Here is a 20,496-nt window from a genome sequence, read left to right as displayed (position 1 = left end):
TGCTGCTTGATAGCACTGGTACCAATGGTACTATTGTTGCTTGATAGCAATGGGCATGTGCATTGGTCACTATGAGCAACCGACTGAATAAAATATTGCTTTGCAGAATGAATATACAGTACACTAGCCACCGGCAAATATTGCACACTGAATCTGGAAATAAACTGAAGTGTAGAACAACACAATTGAAAAAGAGAAGGCCATCGCCCCCATCCTGCAGACATGGGCCACTGAATTAAATTACAACTCTACTATCACACATAAATTACACCTCTATCCGACAAAGAAATGTAGCATCAGTGGAGCTGGTTGTATGTGTCACGTCTACTACAAATTCTATAAGTGAACCATGTCTTTTGGCTATGGCTTAACGTGATCAAGATTTTGTTATCAGGGCATCGGAACAAGCTGGCTAAAAAAAGAATAGGCAAATCAGTATCAACTTTCAAAGGTAGCATACTTTTGAACTTACCACGATCAGCCACAACATTAAAACCACCTGCCTAATATTGTGTAGGTCCCCCTTGTGCCACCAATTCCCCAAGACAGCTCTGACCTGTCGAGGCATGGACTCCAGAAGACCTCTGAAGGTGTCCTGTGGTATCTGGCAAACTCTTGAAGTACTGTAAGTTGCAAGGTGGGGCCCCCATGGATTAGGCTTGTTGTTTCAGCACATCCCACGGATGCTCGATCGGCTAAGTCAACACCTTTAACTCTTTGTCATGTTCCTCAAACTATTCCTGAACAATTTTTGCTTGGGGTGCATTTTCCTGGTGAAAGAGGCCACTACCATCAGGGAATACCATTGCCATGAAGGGGTGTAATTGGTCTGCAACAATGTTAAGGTAGGTGGTACCTGTCAAAGTAACATCCACATGAATGCCATGACCCAAGGTTTCCCAGCAGAACATTGCCCAGAGCATCACGCTGCCTCCGCCCGCTTGCCTTCTTCCCATAGTGCACCCATGTGCCAACCCTTCTCCAGGTAAACAACGCACACGCACCCGGCCATCCACACGTAAAACAAAACATGATTCATCAGACCAGGCCACCATCTTCCATTGCTCCATGATCCAGTTCTGACACTTATGTGCCCATTGGAGGTGCTTTTGGTGGTGGACAGCATGGGCACTCTCACTGGTCGGCGGCTACGCAGCCCCATACGCAGCAAGCTGTGATGCACTGTGTGTTCTGACACCTTTCTATCACAGCCAACATGAACTTTTTCAGCAATTTGTGTTACAATAGCGTTTCTGTGGGATCGAACCAGACGGGCTAGACTTCAATCCCCACACGCATCAATGAGCCCATGGGCAGCCATGACCCCGTCGCCAGTTCACAGTTCACCAGTTGTCCTTCCTTGGACCATTTTGGTAGGTACTAATCAGTCCATACTAGGAACACCCCACAAGAACCTGTCATTTTGGAGATGCTCTGACCCAGTCATCTAACCATCACAATTTGGGCCTTGTCAAAGTCGCTCAGATCCTTACACTTTACCCATTTTTCCTGCTTTCAACAGCATCAACTTCAAGAACTGACTGTTAACTTGGTACTGGATATATCCCACCCCTTTACAGGGACCATCGTAACAAGACGATCATGTTATTCTCTTTACCTGTCAATGGTTTTAATGTTGTTGCTGATCTGTGTATGTCAGCAGATCTGCTTTTAAATTATGTGCTTTAGTGTAATTTGTTTCTTATTAGTCCTTTGTTATAACGGCTTGCTCATTGTCCTTTTAATTCACCTTACATGCATGTGAGTATTTGCACTGTTCATGTTGTGACACACAGGGTTCTGGGATCGGTGTCTAGACAGGGCCAGAGGTGGGAGAAGAAGGATGATGGAAGCTTAGTATTAGGACAGAGAGAAAAATAAGGATGAAGAGATAATTGTCTCTTTCTTGACGGTGTAGTGACACGCAGGGACAAGACAGGTTGAATGATATAGGTGTTTGAAAGAAGGATAAAAGCAGGGCATGCTCAGAGAACTAAATAGAGAGCTGTAGAAAGAGAATTTAGGGGAGATTCTGCAGGAGGAGGCAGAAAGGGAGAGGACATCTGCCCTTAACTGCAGGGTCTGAGAATATGCCAGTGATGAGGTCACTGCAGCCCAGTGGGACACGTGGGCCAGTCGGCAGAAAGAGTCGATCATGTTACACTGCACCAAGCTACAGCATAGTCAGCATGTCACGGCAACATGTCCATCCAAAGCTTAGATAAAGAACTTACAGAGACTTAGATCGACACTACATTAATGCCAGTCAGATTTCATTAGTTTCAATAAGTTTATCTACATGATCAACGGTAAGGTTAAAAATATATATACGTATTTTAGTACAGTTAAATCCCTTGTCCACAGTTTTGGAAATGGGAAGCAAGGTATATATGCACCTGGCAGCATATGTCACCATGAAACTGTGGCGTCTACTGATGAAGGCTGTGGAGCTACAAAACTGTCAACGCTTCTTTAACTATCCTCTAGTGTATTTACATGAAGCTGATAGCACGAAACAAACATTCATGACGTGCCTGTCCTTGAAGCTAAACATATAAAATGTTCATGTTATTGATGGCCTGAGTACTCTGATTAATTTGTGTGTGTGTGTGTGTGTGTGTGTGTGGGGGGGGGGGGGGGTCTGATGCACAGGCCAGTGAGAAAGAAAGAAAGAGTGAGCAGAGAAAGAAGGCTATGAAAGTGACATTACAAAACACACGACAAAGGCAGCACAGAGTTCTTTTTGTCTCTGTGCCGTAAGCCTGTGCATGCATGTAGGAACACACACAAAACAACATGAACGTTTGCCCATAAATACACACAGGCACGCACGCGGACGCGGACACACACACACACACACACACACACACACACACACACACACACACACACACACACACACACACACACACACACACACACACACACACACACACACACACACACACACACACACACACACACACACACGAGAAAGACCGAGAGAAGAAAGGGTGAAATAGATGTAGTTCTTATGACAAGGGTCTCGGTAAGGTCTCAGGATATTATTCTACTGAGAATTCAAAACTCATTACTTCTGATCTCTCAAAGGAACCGCAAACCTATCAAGCCCTGTGCAGGAGTGTGTGTGTGACAGGGAAAGAGGGAGAGAGTGTATTTTTCTTTGCGCGTGTATATGTGGACTGGTTGTGCAAAGGCGATCTCCAATGGTCCAACCAGTAAGTTATAGTTTGCTTTATCTGCCACCCCCCCACCCCCCCAAGTGTTCACGTGCACATGCCCTTGTAGGACTACAGAGCATAGATGCTCCTATCAAGTGCGTGTGTTTTTCGTTTTGTGGAGAGTGTGTGCATGTATGTGCTCACGTGTGCCATAAGACCTATCAGATTACCATTACCTTTGGTTCCCTATGCTTCAAAGCCCACCCGTTCAGCAACCAATTACAGCTCCCCAGTCACCCATAAACCTCCCAGCATGAAAGGGAAGGTAAGAACTCCTCTTTATAGGAACCTGTGGAAGGAAAATCCCCCCCGCCCCCCGGTCTTAAAAATATCAGGCAGATTTCACGTCTTCATATAAAGTGCCCTTGACCTTCAGGCGGTGTGAGAGGCCTGATGGAGCATCATAATGGGGCCTCTCTATAACTTTCCATGTGGGTGAGCAGAGCAGACCTCTGCCGGTGAAGGGGGCCGACGCGCTACAGATAAGCTGATAAAAGTGCGTTGCCATAACTTGTCAGGCACATAAAAGATATAAAATACAGCGGAGCCAGGTGCTCGGGACTGAAAATAAAAACCAAGACAATAGAAGGTCCCCGGGATTGGACGCGAGGATGGGAGTAGCAGAGAGGGCGAGGAGAAGGAAAGAAGAGTATGGAAGGGAAGACAAAGAGAGTGAAACCAACCCCCCCCAAAAAAGGGTGAGTAGGTTTTGGGGATTATTGTACAGTACAGAAATACTGATTCATGCACAACCATTCATCCCTCCATACACTGACTTTTCTTTTTCGCACCAATGCCAATAGAGTTGTGCTAAATTATAACTGTGAAGCCACAAACACATACACCAAACATCATCAAAATGGAAGGACCACAGTATATTTACTGAGATTTGTTTTTGTATTCAATTTAAGCAATTTGTTCAGGGCACCATAAATTGATTAATCAGAAAGAAAAACAAAACATCTACAGTATGTACAATGAACACTGCCTGGAAGTGTAAACTGCATTTCCATGTGATTATTTTGCCCATGTCCCCACGCTTCAAAGCCAGAGGTTTTAATGAGCCACGCTGAAACAATATTTTTTGGGACATTTCCCAAATATCGGTGATATCCCCTGGATCACTGCATGGTCATGAAACTGAGCACTGGCGCAGCAGGAGACGCAGCAGGAGGAGAAGCTCAGGTGTAGGTGGATAAAAGGGAGAGAGAAAAGAGAGAGAGAGAGAGAGAGAGAGAGAGAGAACAATGAAGGGCACAGACCATGGAAAAGTCAGTCCCTCCATGAAATCGCAATTTTGCGACTGGAATAATGAATGCAGATTCAAACAACTCCACAATATTTGCAAGAGCTTGCAATTTTGCAGAAATTGCTGTGATCGTTCCATATTAACTGGACAAATCAAGAGCTTAAACTTGTCACCCCTTCCCCCAAACCTAGGTCACCCCCTGTCCATCCTCATACAGTACCTTTATTTGGTGAATGGTGAAAGTTTATTTCATAGACAAAAAACAAAGTCCTAACATTCCTAAAATATTTCAGTTATTTCTGTGATATGCAGCATGTCTATTATTATCATGAATACTATTATCATATAAGTAATTACTAGTATGTATATGATATGTATGTGTATATGTATATGATATGATAGTATGTATGTATGGAAATTAAACACAATAACATTTTTGGAAATTCATGCATATAAAAACAAAAACAAATCTTTGCAAATTGCACGCTTTGAGGAAAAACTGCAGTAAAATCCAGTACTTTTGGTTGCAACAATAATAAAAAAAAACAACAACTGCCGGATGGAGTGAAAACTATGTGAATATCGTTACGAGATGGATTGATTAACATGTTGATGAAGAGAAAGAGAAGGAAGAGATGGAGAGGCAAAAGGGTACAAAGAGAAAAGGGACTGTGGATGGGATGACAGTGCCACTGGTGTGTGCCCTCACACTGACATGTTCTCTGCTAAGATGAATATGAAACTGTGCTCATCTATTGTTTGTGTGTGTGTATGTGTCTTTGTGTGTGTGAGAGAGAGAGAGAGAGAGAGAGAGAGAGAGAGAGAGTGACGAGAGTATGTGTGTTTTCATGCATGCGATATCTTGCGTAAGCACTCGTCCATTTGCGGGTTTGTGTTCAAGCATGCTTTTCGTCTGTAATGTGGGTGTGTGTGTGGGTGTGTTTACAGCGCACCTTGCCAGTGTGCCTGTCTGTGGGCCTTGGAGTGTGGTGCCATGGCACTGGATGGGCAGGATCAGGATGTAGAATATCTTTGCACCGATTAAATTACAAAAGTCAATTTTTGTTTCTTGTTTTAAATGTTTTTCTTGTACTTTTTTCTGGCAAGGGACTGCAGATAAAATGACCCTTTTTGGCCAACATCTGGCATCTATACTAGACTGCCCCTGTCAAACAAACAAAATAAATAAAAATAACATGGGGTGAAAATATGACTTGGCAATCATGATGATTAAATATCTAATGCCTATAGGTGACATGTTTGCCCCTAGCTCACTATTGGTTACATAAGAATTACATTTGCTGTGGAAGGACAAGGACTTAGCATGATAAAATGGCCATTTTAGACGGGGTTATGGATAAAAAATAGATGCTTGTGGTAAGAGGTAGAAAAAACATAAGAGATTGGATGGATATGCATGGTAGCAAAATGAGCGACAGGAATCTCCTGGATTCTGTGACATTATGATCCTTAAAATTACATATGAAGGGATAAATGGGAGGCCTGGGGGCTGTTTGATGTTAATTCAAGCTTTACATGAGCACATTACAGCAGAATTTGGACATTAACCAGAGGAGAGCTTCTTCCCAGAAAACACCATGAACCAACTGGACCAGAAAGCACTGCGTTGGATGATGGGTATTAGTAAGATAATCTCCTAATAGAGGCTGAACTGAGCAATAAGGCCATGTAGAGGAGAGGGATGTAGCCATGTACCATGGTTAAAAGCCAACGCTGCTGAATTTCAGCATTTAAATGTGTCACTTCTTTGCTCAAAAGACATTTTCCGAATTCCTGGCCGAAATGAATGACGCCCCTTGACCATGGAAGTTTAGGCCGCAGAGCTGAACGGCTTTATGTTGTGGGTCTAATTTATTTATTTCAAATTTGTAGCTGTTTTTTTTAATACTTTTTGCATGTCTGTGCTTAAATAGTACTTTTTGTCTTGTCTTTGTTGTTTTGTTTGCGTGAGAAAATGCATACTACGGTACTGTCCCCAAGTATACCTGAGGCATGCAATTTAATACTGTAACAGCCTTGTATGTCATATCTGACCTATACACTGAATATTATTATTATTATTATTATTATTATTATAACAATAGGGATGGTTTGGTAAGACCTGGGACTCCTTCATATGCTTACAAAGACAACAAAAAATATATATTCCATGAGTGACTGAGCATATAAATGAGTGATCTGGTGTGGTTCGGTGGTCTAGGATGTGTGTATACACCGATCAGCCACAACAATAAAACCACTGATAAGTGAAGAGAATAACAGTGAGTTCTTGAAGTTGATGTGTTGGAAGCAGGAAGAATTGCCAAGCGTAAAGATCTGAGCGACTTTGACAAGGGCCAAATTGTGGGGAATGCGTCTTGAAAGGCGCAGATCACCACATGGCTAGACAACTGGGTCAGAAAATCTCCAAAACGGTAGGTCTTCTGTGGTGTTCCCGGTATGCAGTGGTTAGTACCTACCAAAGGTTGTCCAAGGAAGGACAACCTTACCGGTTGTCAAGGTCATGGGCGCCCAAGGCTCATTGATGCGCGTGGGAATGGAAGTCTAGCCCGTCTGGTCCCATCCCACAGAAGAGCTACTGTAGCACAAAATGCTGAAAAGGTTCATGTTGGCTATGATAGAAAAGTGTCAGAACACACAGTGCATTGCAGCTTGCTGTGTACTGTATGGGGCTGTGTAGCCGCAGACAGGTCAGAGTACCTATGCTGACCCCTGTCCACCGCCAAAAGCGGCTGCAATAAGTGAGCGTCAGAACTGGACCATGGAGCAATGGAAGAAGGTGGCCTGGACCGATAAATCACATTTTCTTTTACATCATCTGGATGGCCGGGGTTAGGGTCAGATCAGATCAAGTATCGAGGATGTGCTGGAACAACAAGCCCGATTGCAGACCAAATACACCCCTTCATGGCAACGGTATTCCCTGATGGCAGTGGCCTCTTCCACCAGGATAATGCGCCCTAACACACTGCAAAAAATACTGAGCCTCCAAATTCTCCAGATCTCAATCCGATGGAGCATCTGTGGGATGTGCTAGAACAAGAAGCCCGACTCATGGGGGCCCCACCTCACAACTTACAGGACTTAAAGGATCTGCTGCTAAGGTCTTGGTGCCAGATACCACAGGACACCTTCAGAGGACTTGCGGAGTCCATGCCTCCACGGGTCAGAGCTGTTTTGGCAGCACGAGGGGGAGCTACACTATATTAGTGGTGGTTTTAATGTTGTGGCTGATCGGTGGATAGTCATGCTGTGGGAGTGGACAGTGGCCAGGGGCACTATTATCTATCACATTATGTAAACTAAGGGTCTCTCCCACTGGAAGCCTCCTGACCCCCCTTCTAAGAATGCTCTCTTAGGGTTTGGCGTTGACAAAATGTGTCCATATAGTGAAAAGATGGTGGAGCTGATCAGGAGGGAAGAAAAGAATGATAGAGAATGGATGGATGGCAGTGTGTGTGTGTGTGCGCGCGCATTATTAGCTTGAACACTGAGCCATGTAATTGTGCCCAGTTGAGGGAGCACAAGCTGGACATAGAGCACAGTGGCTGCTCTTTTAGGTCAGAAAGGACACACACACACACACACACACCCCCCCCCCCAAGGGCTCATTCCGACTAAGAGTGTGTGTGTAGTCAGAGATTGCATGCCCCTCTTATTACAAATTAATGAGCTGCTAAATCGTAAACACACAACTAAATGTGCCCGTGTACACACATACTGTACATACGCATACATAAACACAAACTCGTACAAACAGTCATCATAAACGCACAGATTATAAGAAAAAACTTATGTGACCTAGATGACATTACACAACATGATCCGTGTGTGTCATTTTGTGGGTTTGTGCCCTGGTGTTGACCCCATACAGCAGGATTATACCAGAAGATTAGCAGACACTTTCGTCTTCCCTCCCAATGGGATTTACTTAGGGCATGACTTCACTATGAACTCACACACACACACACACACACACACACACACACACACACACACACACACACACACACACACACACACACACACACACACACACACACACACACACACACACACACACACACACACACACACACAGTGCCTATACAGAACAAATCACTCTTCCTCTATTTTGTGGCAGTCTGGCCTACCACCTGCCACCCAAGTGGCGTTTCAGGGACAGGGTTGTAGACACCAGTTAATTGTAGAGAGTGGGCTAGTTGGAATAAGCCCAGGAGCAGATAGACATGTGTCATGACAGGGGCTCCTCTCCTGAGTGTGTGTTTCGGGATGGGGGTTTTACCTGCTGCTTGTTAGACCAACCAATCAGCAACAGGTACGCAGCCACTCTGATCCTGGATCCACCAATTACCTAGACCCAGGTCAGGTGTGGCTGCTCAAACTACACCATCGCCATACCACAAATACTTTCCCCAAATTTGTGAAATTTCCCTGACAAGAGAAAGAAGGGATGGGTGACTGGCAGAACTTAAAAGGCACAAAGCCACACAGCGCCTGTTTACCCTTAAGAAGATGCATGTGTTTGCACGTGCGCATGCACACATCCTAAAGTTTGGTCTGATTGACTGGGAGGTGGTATTAAGTATAATAATACGTATATATATCAAACTACTGTGAGAGAAAAATGCAGATGATCAATGCTCGTGAAAATATTGCTTTACAACCAAGCTATACATCTAAATGCTAAAGGTCATATGTTTTGTTTGCTGACTACCCCCAACTCCTCTTTATCAGGAGATCTTACATTCCTGCACACCACTGTCACAACTGTTTTAGTTGTTATCTCTGTTTCTCTAGCTGGCAAAAAGACCATTTGTGTAAACACTCAATGTATGCTTTCTTTTTATGATACTGTTTGATGTCTTTCTTTGTTTAAACAGTTCTCAGCTGTTGGCACTGAAGGCAACAGCCAATCACACGGCTCGTCTCAGAATGGGCACAACCTTTTCTCTGTATATAAGCTGGCTTTTTCTGATGTAGAACTAGACTGATCAGATCACTGTTTTGAAGCATGTCTGCATCTTTCTCTTTATTCTGAAGAATAAATATCTTTAATACTCTGAGTTTTTTTTCCTGTAGCGGGCAGATTAAGTTCACCGACCACGCAGTGAGAATTCTCCAACACTGTGCAGTTGCTGTTCTCAGTGCAAAGGGTCTTCATTCAAGACAATTTGTAAAGACGCAAGTATGATGGAATTTGCGGTTGATGTTATTCCGTTGCATGTTTTGAAAATGAACTGTGGTGCAAATTAGTTTAATCATGGCTTTATAACGTAGACTGTGCTTTTCCACCCTACTCCGTCTACACACGTTGTGTTAATGTCAGGGTTTATACTGTATGCTTCCTTCATTCCTTAGACACAAATACAATACAAAAACACAAATTAAAAAAAGCAGTACAAAAGCACTGTCTTGTGCTCTTTGCTCACTCAGTCAGTTCTACAATGTTGCTGGTCACGGCCGACCAGAAGCTTTGATGGACAATCGCTAACAAAGAAACAAACACACACACACACACACACACACACACACACACACACACACACACACACACACACACACACACACACACACACACACACACACACACACACACACACACACACACACACACTGCCCGAGCACTCAGGTGAAATAGAGCTGGCCATATGCAGACTTTATTTGAAGAGCAGGCTTGGAGGGCAGCACTCTTGAGGGGTCAACAAACACGCACACACACACGCTCATTTAGGGGTTAACGTAGCGCCAACAGGCACTGAGCTAAGTTTGGACCTCTTCTAATGCTGTCTGGAGGAGGTGGCAATGGTGGTAATTGCTGAGGAAAATGCTCACACACGAAACCGACTTTATTCTTGCTTCTTCGTAGAGTAGTGTAGTTTAGTGCACGTGCCATAAATCACGAAGCTGCGGCACTCGCCACAGTGCCACACAGCGATTTTGCGTGAGGGTGCTCAATTAATACCTTGGGGCTTCTTCGTAATGTTTACAGTACACCGACAATTTGCACAAACTTACAACTATGGAAAAAAAAAAACCCTGCGCAGACGACAATAAATACAAACATTTAACACTTTCTATTTTCATTTTATTGCTTTTTTCTAGTTATTCAGATCCTTCCCTCAGGACTTATTTGTAATGTTTACAGAGGTTCTTTCAGTTTCCCACGGTGGTTTGTGCACAGCTCCCCCTGTCATTCAGGAGAATGTCGCCGCAATATCACATCTACACAGCAACGCACACCAGCATATGTCCATGCTCTCTGGCAATGCGAGCGCAATGAGCCGCACAGCTCGCTTACGGCGACTATTACAGAACCTTAACCCTCTCTCTCCCTCTGTCGCTCTCTCGCCCTGCAAACAATAAACAAAGGAACTGAGCCAAATATGTCATCACGCTGCCAGCACACCTAAGGTGGAACGTCAGGTGGAGAATGCCAAGGAGTGGTGAAGGGCAGGAACAGCCCCGTCTCACACGCCTGTATATCCGCAAGGTGGATAAACACTATTTTACATTTTTAAAATGTAATTAAAATCATCAGATGTTACAGGGGCAGAGTGGGTGAGACAAACAGAGGGTCATGTATATGCAGTGGCACTACAATAACACTATTTTCCACTGATTTGACTGATTACAAAACAGCCCGCCGTTACAGGGGCGGATCACTTCGCTCAGAATGCAGTCCGAAGGCAAGAGACAACGATGGAGAGAGAGATATAGTTGTGTAAGAGATGTTACAAAAGACACTTCAAAGCAAGCACAAAGCAGCTTCCTATGGTCCTTTTGTTGCTATGATGTAAGCCTTCCGCACGCGCACACACGCTCACACACACACACACGCTCACACACGCTCACACACACACACACACACACGCTCACACACACACACACGCTCACACACACACACACACACACACACACACACACACACACACACACACACACACACACACACACACACACACACACACACACACACAAACACACACACACACACACACACACACGAACAGACGAACGCCCACATGCACAAATGTTCGATGTGATACCTACTGTACTGTATACTGCCAGACATACCCAGTGTTCTCTGTACTCTTACCAAACCCGCTCTTCTGTTCCACAATAAAAACTGACTTCTACAAACATACAACACAACTTAACATAGGGAAACACACGCTCATGCAGTACATATAATATATTATGCACTGCATGAGCGTCTGTTGTAGTTCTTTGGGTTACCACAGTTTTGGCCAGGGAATATACTGCATCATATACAATATGGCCAGAACTGGTATATTCCCTGGTATCGCACCCAAAGTACAATAGACTTCTCAACATCTGCCGCCGCACTCTAGCCGCTGCGGTTGCGACTGATTGATGGTGATGGCTTAGTGTGTGCGTGGGGGTTCTGTGTGTGTTTGTCCTGTCTCTTTGTCCTTCCATTGTTTTTTACGGGTCACCGTCGGCCCACATCTGTGGTGGAGACGCAGGGTTTCGTCAGGGGTGGTTCCTTGACTTGTCATGTTTACTGTAGCAGCAGCAGTTAAGCAACAGCCTCCAATGTGCTGGTCTGATCCTGAATTTGATTTGACAGTTTTCGCCTTTCGGTGAACTGTAAAATGCCATATTATGATCATGATTATACTAAACATATTGCCCTATTGCCAACGCATCCGTGGGTACTACCATGCACACTTGAATCCCTCCAAAAGGCAAGACGAAACAAGGGGGGGGAAAATAAATAAAAAAATCACACTGCAAATAAATATGGTAACCCTTACCCATTGTTATAAATAAACCTAAAAGATCTTAAACACACACACACACCCACACACACACACACACACACACATATATACACACACACACACACACACACACACACACACACACACACACACACACACACACCCCTTGACATTAACCCTGAACACCCATGGAGCCACCCACGATGACAGTGACCCCACGGCGACCTCGACACACACCGCCGCCGTCTGATTACTACCTTAATTTCTCTCCCTCCTTTAATCACTCACTGACACAGACACACATGAGGCAAACATTAGCACACTTACACAATCATACAGTTTTTGAACCCCTCAATTGTTTTTGAATTCATTTCACCCAACAACAGCATAGTGGGTACAAAAAAAGCTCTATTCCCCACGCTATGTGAAGAGTCCTTAACAATGTTCACATCGAAGGTCAATGAGTCCCAAAGTGCACTCAGTATCATGTTCTCACATTTGTAGCAAACTAGATTTTATGAAAATTGGTTCAGAATTAAGCAAGTTACAAAAGCCTGCATCTCTCAAAACACATCGTATGTTGTTTACTCGTGGATCTTGACCGCTTCAATCTGGCAGACGAGCAGACCAAAGCGGCGTCATTCGCGTCAGGACAGGTCGTAAAGTAGCAGCAACACAGCACAACGTACCGTAAAGCAATCATTGCTCTTCAGAGTAAAACACATCACGCATCTGTCTTTATCTTCTTTCACTGCAACTCTGCATCCAAATTTAGGGCACTATTAATTTAAAAAGTAACAGCGGCAGCAAGACTGTATTTCACGATGATTAAATTTTGCGTTTGACCGGCGGTTCAAATGCGAGCCGAACTGTGGGGGGCGATCCATACGGATCACGAGTCAACCACGCTCCGTTACACCACGAGTAACCACAAATGTTGGTTGCATGGATGGTGCAGCACCCCTTCAAGCGCTACTCCCTTTAGAAGGAAAAATAACAAATGCATTTCAAATTAATCTAATTACATCAGACACATAAACACTTCACATTGTCACCGTGGAACTGTGTCAAACCAAACAAAGCTTCTAAAAAGAACTACTTCTTCTTTTAAATTGGAGCACTCATTTTCACCATAGCAGCGGTCCAGGCTGTAGTGTTAATGACTTTTTATATAACTTACTAAAGGTAAAACACAATTTATGGGCGAGTTGAAGCATTTATAACCTGAGGATAGTTCATCAACATCGTGAAGGATCCAGCAGACGTCGGGCATTCTGCATTACGTAATACGGCAGTTTTCATTTAAAATGAAAGCTCCTTGGGGGGAAAACAACGGGGGGAAAAATGCTTCTGCTACCAACAGCCACGCCTCTGTCTCCAAACATTTGTTTTTCCAGATATTTCCGAAGGGAAAACGCGTCGTTGCCACTGTAGGTTCTTGGTACATTTGGAGAGGACAAGTCATTTTCCCTCTGAGGGAAATATATAGTGGATATACCAGGCCAAACTTATGTTATTTCCACACTGCAGAACTGTGTGTGTGTGTGTGTGTGTGTGTGTGTGTGTGTGTGTGTGTGTGTGTGTGTGTGTGTGTGTGAGACAGAAAGTCAGTGTATGTTTGTGTGTGCTTGTGTGTATTTGTGTGCGCTTGTGTGTATGTTTGTGTTTTTGTATGTGTTTGTGTATGTTTGTGTATATACACTACTCACAAAAAGTTAGGGATATTCAGCTTTCGGGTGAAATATCAGGATGACCCTTAAATGCACTATAACCTTTACAGGTGAACTTAATTTGACCTTCTTTAAACTTTTGAATGCACATGTCAAACTGTTCAATGTTTCAGTACTTTTTGCACAACTTGCTGTTCTCTAACAAGGAGCTGAAAGGCAAAATTCACAACAGGTGTTTTATCCATGAATTGAGCAATACATTTCCTGGTTCAATTAGAATTGGTATTTAAACAGCCCTCTTCATCATGCTGTTCACATGTTGACATCATGAGACCAAGACGACACCTAACAACTGATCAACATTACCTCGCCATTGTGAGGCTTCAAACAGGATGTTCTCAGAGGGAAGTGGCCACTGAGCTTGAAGTGTCACAGAGTGGCCTCAGCAGGTTGCAACAGAGATACAGAGACTTGAGGAGTCACAGAAAGGCATAGAAGTGGACGTCCTTTGGCCACATCCCACACTGAGCGCTTCATTGTGAACAGTGCCATGCGGAACCGGATGATGATGCCACTCAACTCCAGGCACATTTGAGGGAGGTGAGAGGCACCCAAGTGTCACGTCAGACCATTCGAAACCGTTGACATCAGCGTGGTCTGCGTGCTAGACGACCAGCAAGGGGACCTGACCACACCACCAGGCACAGGCATCATCGTCTTGCAGGGGCCAGGGAGCATTTACGCCGGACAAGGCACCAATGGGCCTCAGTGCTGTTCTCTGATGAAAGTCGATTCACGTTGAGCAGAAATGATGGCCGCCAACGATGTTGAAGACGTCAAGGAGAGCGCTATGCATCAGCCACTGTTGTCACCAGACGAGCCTTTGGTGGTGGTGGTGTTACAGTGTGGGCAGGTGTGTCTAGTCAATACAGAACTGCCCTACACTTTGTGAATGGTACAGTGACAAGCCCATACTACCTGAATAACATCATTCATCCAGTCATTGTGCCCCTGCATCAACAACACAGGCATCATTTCTTCTTCATGGACGACAATGCTCCAGCTCATCGAGGTTGCATCATTAGGGAACGGCTGCTGGAGACTGGGGTAACTTAAAATGGAGTGGCCTGCACTTTCTCCAGACCTGAATCCCATAGAAAACCTATGGGATCAGCTGAGTCGGCGTGAAGAGGCTCGTAACTCTGTACCCCAGAACCTCAATGACCTGAGGGCCGCCCTTCAAGAAGAGTGGGGTGCCAGGCCTCAGCAGACAATAAGTCGACTTGTGAACAGCATGAGACATCGTTGTCAAGCTGTAATTGATGCTCAAGGCCACATGACAAGTTATTGAGACATTGAGACATTTTTTGTTGTGGTATACCCACCACTGTTGTTGGCTTTTGTTTCAATAAATAGTTTGAGATGAGGAAATCACCATTGCATGCTTCTACTTAAATGCCCTACTTTCATGATATATCACTGTAGCGTGAACTTTTTACATTTTCCATAAATTTCACCCGAAAGCCAAATATCCCTAACTTTTTGTGAGTAGTGTATGTGTGTGTATGTTTGTGTGCGTTTGTGAGTGTTTGTGTGTGTATGTTTGTGTGTGTTTGTGTATGTTTGTTTGTGTTGTTTCGTGTGTGTTTGTTTGTGTGTGTTTGTGTATGTTTGTTTGTGTTGTTTTGTGTGTGTTTGTGTATGTTTGTTTGTGTTGTTTCGTGTGTGTTTGGTTGTGTGTGTTTGTGTATGTTTGTTTGTGTTGTTTTGTGTGTGTTTGTGTGTGTTTGTTTGTGTTGTTTTGTTTGTTTGTGTGTGAGTGTTTGTGTGTTTGTGTGCGTTTGTATATGTTTTTGTGCGTGCGTGCGCGTGTGTGTGTGTGTGTGTGTGTGTGTGTGTGTGTGTGTGTGTGTGTGTGTGTGTGTGTGTGTGTGTGTGTGTGTGTGTGTGTGTGTGTGTGTGTGTGTTAACCTGGTGCAGCCTGCATCTCCATCAGTCCTCCCGTTATGATCAGAGCCTCTAGGATCCTGACGTGGAGGTCGGGGTTCACGTCCGCACTGCATGGCCGAGATACATGAGACAACAAGAAAACAACACAAGACAAATGAGAATACACAGCAAAACCAAGAGGGAGAACTCCGGCATTTTTAAGATTAAGTCTTAAGCTGGAGAGACAATGGTCAAATATTTAAGGAAAAAGAAACCCAATTTGGGCCATTGCCAACCATCTTGTGCAGTCTGGCCGCCCTACTGTCAACCACTTTCCCTACACCAAAAAATATAAATAAGGGTGGTATATCTCTGTATGTTTTGAAACTGAAAATGGAGTAATCAGGCGCCCAAGAAAAACAGTTTAAAACATCGTTGTGCCCACGTTGCTCGACCGGCTCTGCTCGTGCCTCCCCTCGGTATTCTAACATCCGAGACTAAAATCACAGGATGTTGGCATTACTGCCAAGCCAAAAAAGTGAGCTGTCCCCCCCCCCAGCCAAAGCAGATACCAAGCAGTTCACAGAAAAAAAATCAAGATAATTCACTTGGTTACACCTAAGCTCAGAGCCATTAAATAGTGATTATTTTCTCATGAAAGTCGGCGATTTATTGGCCTGTGTTGCACGGAACCCAGAGTGTGGGAATATTCTGTAAAAGCACAGCTGCTCACTGAGCATGTTCCTTTTGAGTCCCTCACACCAAAATAACAACATATAATAACATATATGAATGTCTAATATTTGAAAGGATTGAAATAATTCTTTTATAAGTCAGTTTGGTCAAACTGAAAATATCTATGACTATTGTAAGAGAATGAAATACATTCATTATCACTGTGAATGTTGAATGTAAACACAGCACCTTCCACTGCTGTCACAAGTTTAACTTTTGTGATTTGTTTCTTTAGTGCCTTCAGTAAAACCTTTTGATGAAAAAGATGGTTAAATCCCCTTTTTCAAAACTCATTTCAAATCTTCAAAATGTTTCATCCTCATTTGTAAAGAAAAAAAAAAGGACAGAGAGCGAAAGGCATCTCTAGAGATCCACTTTAATCTAAACAAAGTAAATCCTCTTATCCCTGTAGTTGCTGGCTCGCACGGAAGTGTAGGAATGACGTTACAATTCAAACTTATCCTTCTGCCGTTTTGGAATATCTGTCCTGTATCCTTTCTACATGCTTAATGCTAACACTCGCTAGCCGTGACGCTACATGGAAACTACTGTACAATGGGAGAGTTGAACAGATGAATGCGAAAATGTTCAATTTCACATTAATAACAGTAAACAGGACATGTTGGGCAAAAAGGATAAGCAGGGCAATGTTTTTTTTGTTGGCTGGTAAGTGGTTAGCTATGTTGTTGCGGTGTAAAGCTACGTTGTTGTGGACTGTTTCTCTAAGCGGAAGTTTTGCAGTCGGCAAGCGAGGTGCTTTACTTATCATACTAGTTATACAACTAGTCATAGTAGTTATAAAACTAGTCATACAAGTTAGAAAACGTATCTCAATAGTTATAAAATGGGGCACACTAGTTATAAAACTAGCTATAGTAGTTATAAAAAAAAAATAGTCATACTAGTTCAAAAACTACTCATACAAGCTATAAAACGTGTCATACAATCTATAAAACGTGTCATACTAGTTATAAAACAAGTCATATTAGTTATAAAACTTGGCATACTTGGCATTTATAAAATCATTTCAAATCACTATTCCCCCTCTACAGGTATGTGTTATTTCATTTAGTAGGCAGCCATGTTGCATGCTGGATGATGTCAGTGGGTGACAGCAGACCCTCTTGATCACCCAGCCGGGGGTTATTTTGGGAAAATGAGCGGCTAGCTGCACGTTAGCCATTATTTACCTTGTGAACAATAAAAGACACCCATACCTGAGGAGAGAGTGCTTGAAGACGAGCTCTGCGAAGGCCTGCGCCAGCAGCCGGGGGCTCCCGGGGGCCAGGCCGACCCGGGCCAGGTGCCTGGTGAGGTGGACCAGCAGCTGGTGGTTGGCCTGGGGAACGCTCGGGGACTCCAGGATTCTCTTGAGCCTCTCCCCGCACTCCTCCACACTCTGGCTCTCTGGAATAGGACAACAAATGGAGAATAGAGTTGCAATTAATTTCTGTGTAGCTTAAACGTATGGGTGTCCGCCTTACGATACACTTAAGGAGGGCTTTCCCCGACTAAAGATTTTCCCAGTCGAATATTTGTCGTCAGTTGAAACCATTCGTTTACAAATCCTCGCATGTCTATGATATTCATTTAACTATTTAAATATATGTTTTTGGGGTGTCAGAAAATGGTTTGAGTTACAGGGCTGAGAAAGAATGTTATAACTAACATTATTATAATTATCGTTATAACCAACACTGTGCTACATTACAGATAAATACAAAACCTAATGACCAGCCTTTAGAATTTACAAATGCACGAAGCGAGCCGCCTGTTAATTACACCAGTTAAACATTACATCCATTCAACTTATTAGACCCTATTATTATGTTTTTAATGTACATATTTAAATTACACATTGACACAATTTGCACCGAAATGTAGCGCATGGAAGATGGTTTTCCCGGTGTAGGTGTCCTCCCCTCTTTAGGGACCCCTCGTTGGGGGCATTTTTCGGGGCCACGGATCCCCGCCTGTAAATCCCCGCTCGCTGCGCCTGCCACCCGGGGCTTGTCGGGACATTCTCCAATACAATTTTGTTATTGGAGAATGTGATTAACAGTTTTAAATGGCTCTTATAATATACACTATATATTTTTGTATTATACACGCATTTTTTTTTATAATATACGCAATATTTTCTATAATAAACACAATATTTTTTATAACATACCTAATATTTTTTATTATACACACAATATTCTTTCAGACTTTTAAATGACTTCATGTGGCACGTACGCATGCAGCCAGCCACCCGTTAATTTCCTGCAAACCATCAAAAGCTGTAATAATTCTCCTGAATGTGTTCAACCACCAGCAAGGAGACTGAACATTTGTTGTTGAAATGTGTTTCAAATTGAAAGCCCTCTCAACTTTCATACACGGGTCCAGCAATATAGTGTAGTTTTTTTTTACTGAGACTCTTCTCGTTAATTAATGTTTATTAGAGTATCTTGGAGCAGCCCTTAAGCCACAATATGAACAGATGTGAAGGCTTTTAAATGTCTGCCTTTCACAATCACCATTGTCTTGGTTTGCGTCTATAAACTCATTAACTAATATGCAAATGTTATCACTTAGATTTACAATATTTGGAGCATTGCAAATGACAAATGTATTTGGTTTACACCACCTGGAAATACTCTGTTTGGCTTAGGGGTGGAGCCTGGGTAGAGCGTGCAGGAGGAAGAAGTTTGACAGCACACCCAAGATGGCGGACAAGGTTACAGACTTATCAGTAGTTGTGACTTTTTAGCGTTGATACTCCCTGTATTTGGAAAAAGGAAGAGCGGAAAGGAATATAAAGGAAAGCAGAAAGGCGTACAGAGCAGCTACGCTCCGTGCACGAAAAACCACACAAGGGTAAAAGACCCTTCTACACACTCAGTCCACTCGCTCGCTGTGAATGCCCTGGACAATCACCTGGTCTGTTCACACATACCGCTCAATGAGACATTAGACTTTGTACTAGGGTGCTGGCTGGGTAAAGTGTGTTTAATGTCCGGTCCAACTTCGGACATTTGCGTTGACATATAGAGCTCCTCGGGGTAATGTCCGAATAATTATAAGGTTGCAGTTCATATGTGAAGGCAGCATAGGAGTACCATTTAGATTTTATGCCTTATACATTATGCAGGTCAATGTCCACCACGGTGAATCTTGTAAGCTTTTGAAGGCAAGATGAAGGTTATGTTGTGTGTTTTCACAGTGTGTGAACAGGCTGAAAAACGGCCGGGCGTATACGAAATAGACGCACGAACAAGCATCTCTCACAACTGAAAATATTTCACCGCTGCAACCAGTAACATTTGATACGGAGCAACGGTCCCAACATCCCTATTGTGGTTGCTTGCCAGCATTACCATCTCAATCCATCCTGGCATGCAGCTGGCTGATGGCTGTATTTATACATTGACACACGCCCTGCAGGACATGGACAATTTGAATTCGGGTGCAGAGCTGCGGCGGCCCAGCAGATGCTGCGGTGCAAATTGCATCGGCTTCCAAGATAGGTGCAAAAATGAAAAAGGCACAGCGGGAGTCCGTGCACGGAATATCACTCTACCTCCCTCCCATCCCCGCCACCCCCCCCCCCCCCCCCCCCCTTTTTTTTTGTATTAGAGGGGTTGACACACAATGGCGGTGTTTAAGGAGCACCAGATGTATTGATGAGTGCCTTCAGCGCCGGCCCTTTATGGCAACAAACAAGTAGCAGCAACATCTGTCCCTCGGTGTTCCGCTGCCTGGGTTTACGAGGTAGGACATTCAGTGGGACGGCGAGGACACGTCATTGTGCTAACACACTCTTTTTACCGTCTACACCATGCATGATCTGGGTGTCAGCAGACATTGGACCCATTTAAGATGAAAGTTTAAATGAACTGGAAGAATTAGGTCAACGAAAAGTACAGATTTTCTGACAC

The 20,496-nt window shown here is 43.7% G+C and overlaps 1 protein-coding gene across 1 annotated transcript in view; it reads right to left on the bottom strand.

The window, feature by feature from the left end:
- The window catches only part of pik3r3b (phosphoinositide-3-kinase, regulatory subunit 3b (gamma)), a gene marked incomplete at its 5' end in the record, with an annotated part of 171,857 nt that overhangs the window by 72,096 nt on the left and 79,265 nt on the right, over positions 1-20,496 (bottom strand). The window contains 2 exons of the mRNA XM_080007594.1: positions 15,881-15,966; positions 17,791-17,980. Of these exons, the coding sequence (XP_079863720.1) occupies positions 15,881-15,966; positions 17,791-17,980 (276 nt within the window). The remainder of the gene's footprint in view (positions 1-15,880; positions 15,967-17,790; positions 17,981-20,496) is intronic.

The sequence above is a fragment of the Zeus faber genome (assembly GCF_960531495.2).
Source record: "Zeus faber genome assembly, chromosome: 1".
Lineage (NCBI taxonomy): Eukaryota > Metazoa > Chordata > Actinopteri > Zeiformes > Zeidae > Zeus > Zeus faber.
This window is presented reverse-complemented; position numbering and strand designations above follow the sequence as displayed.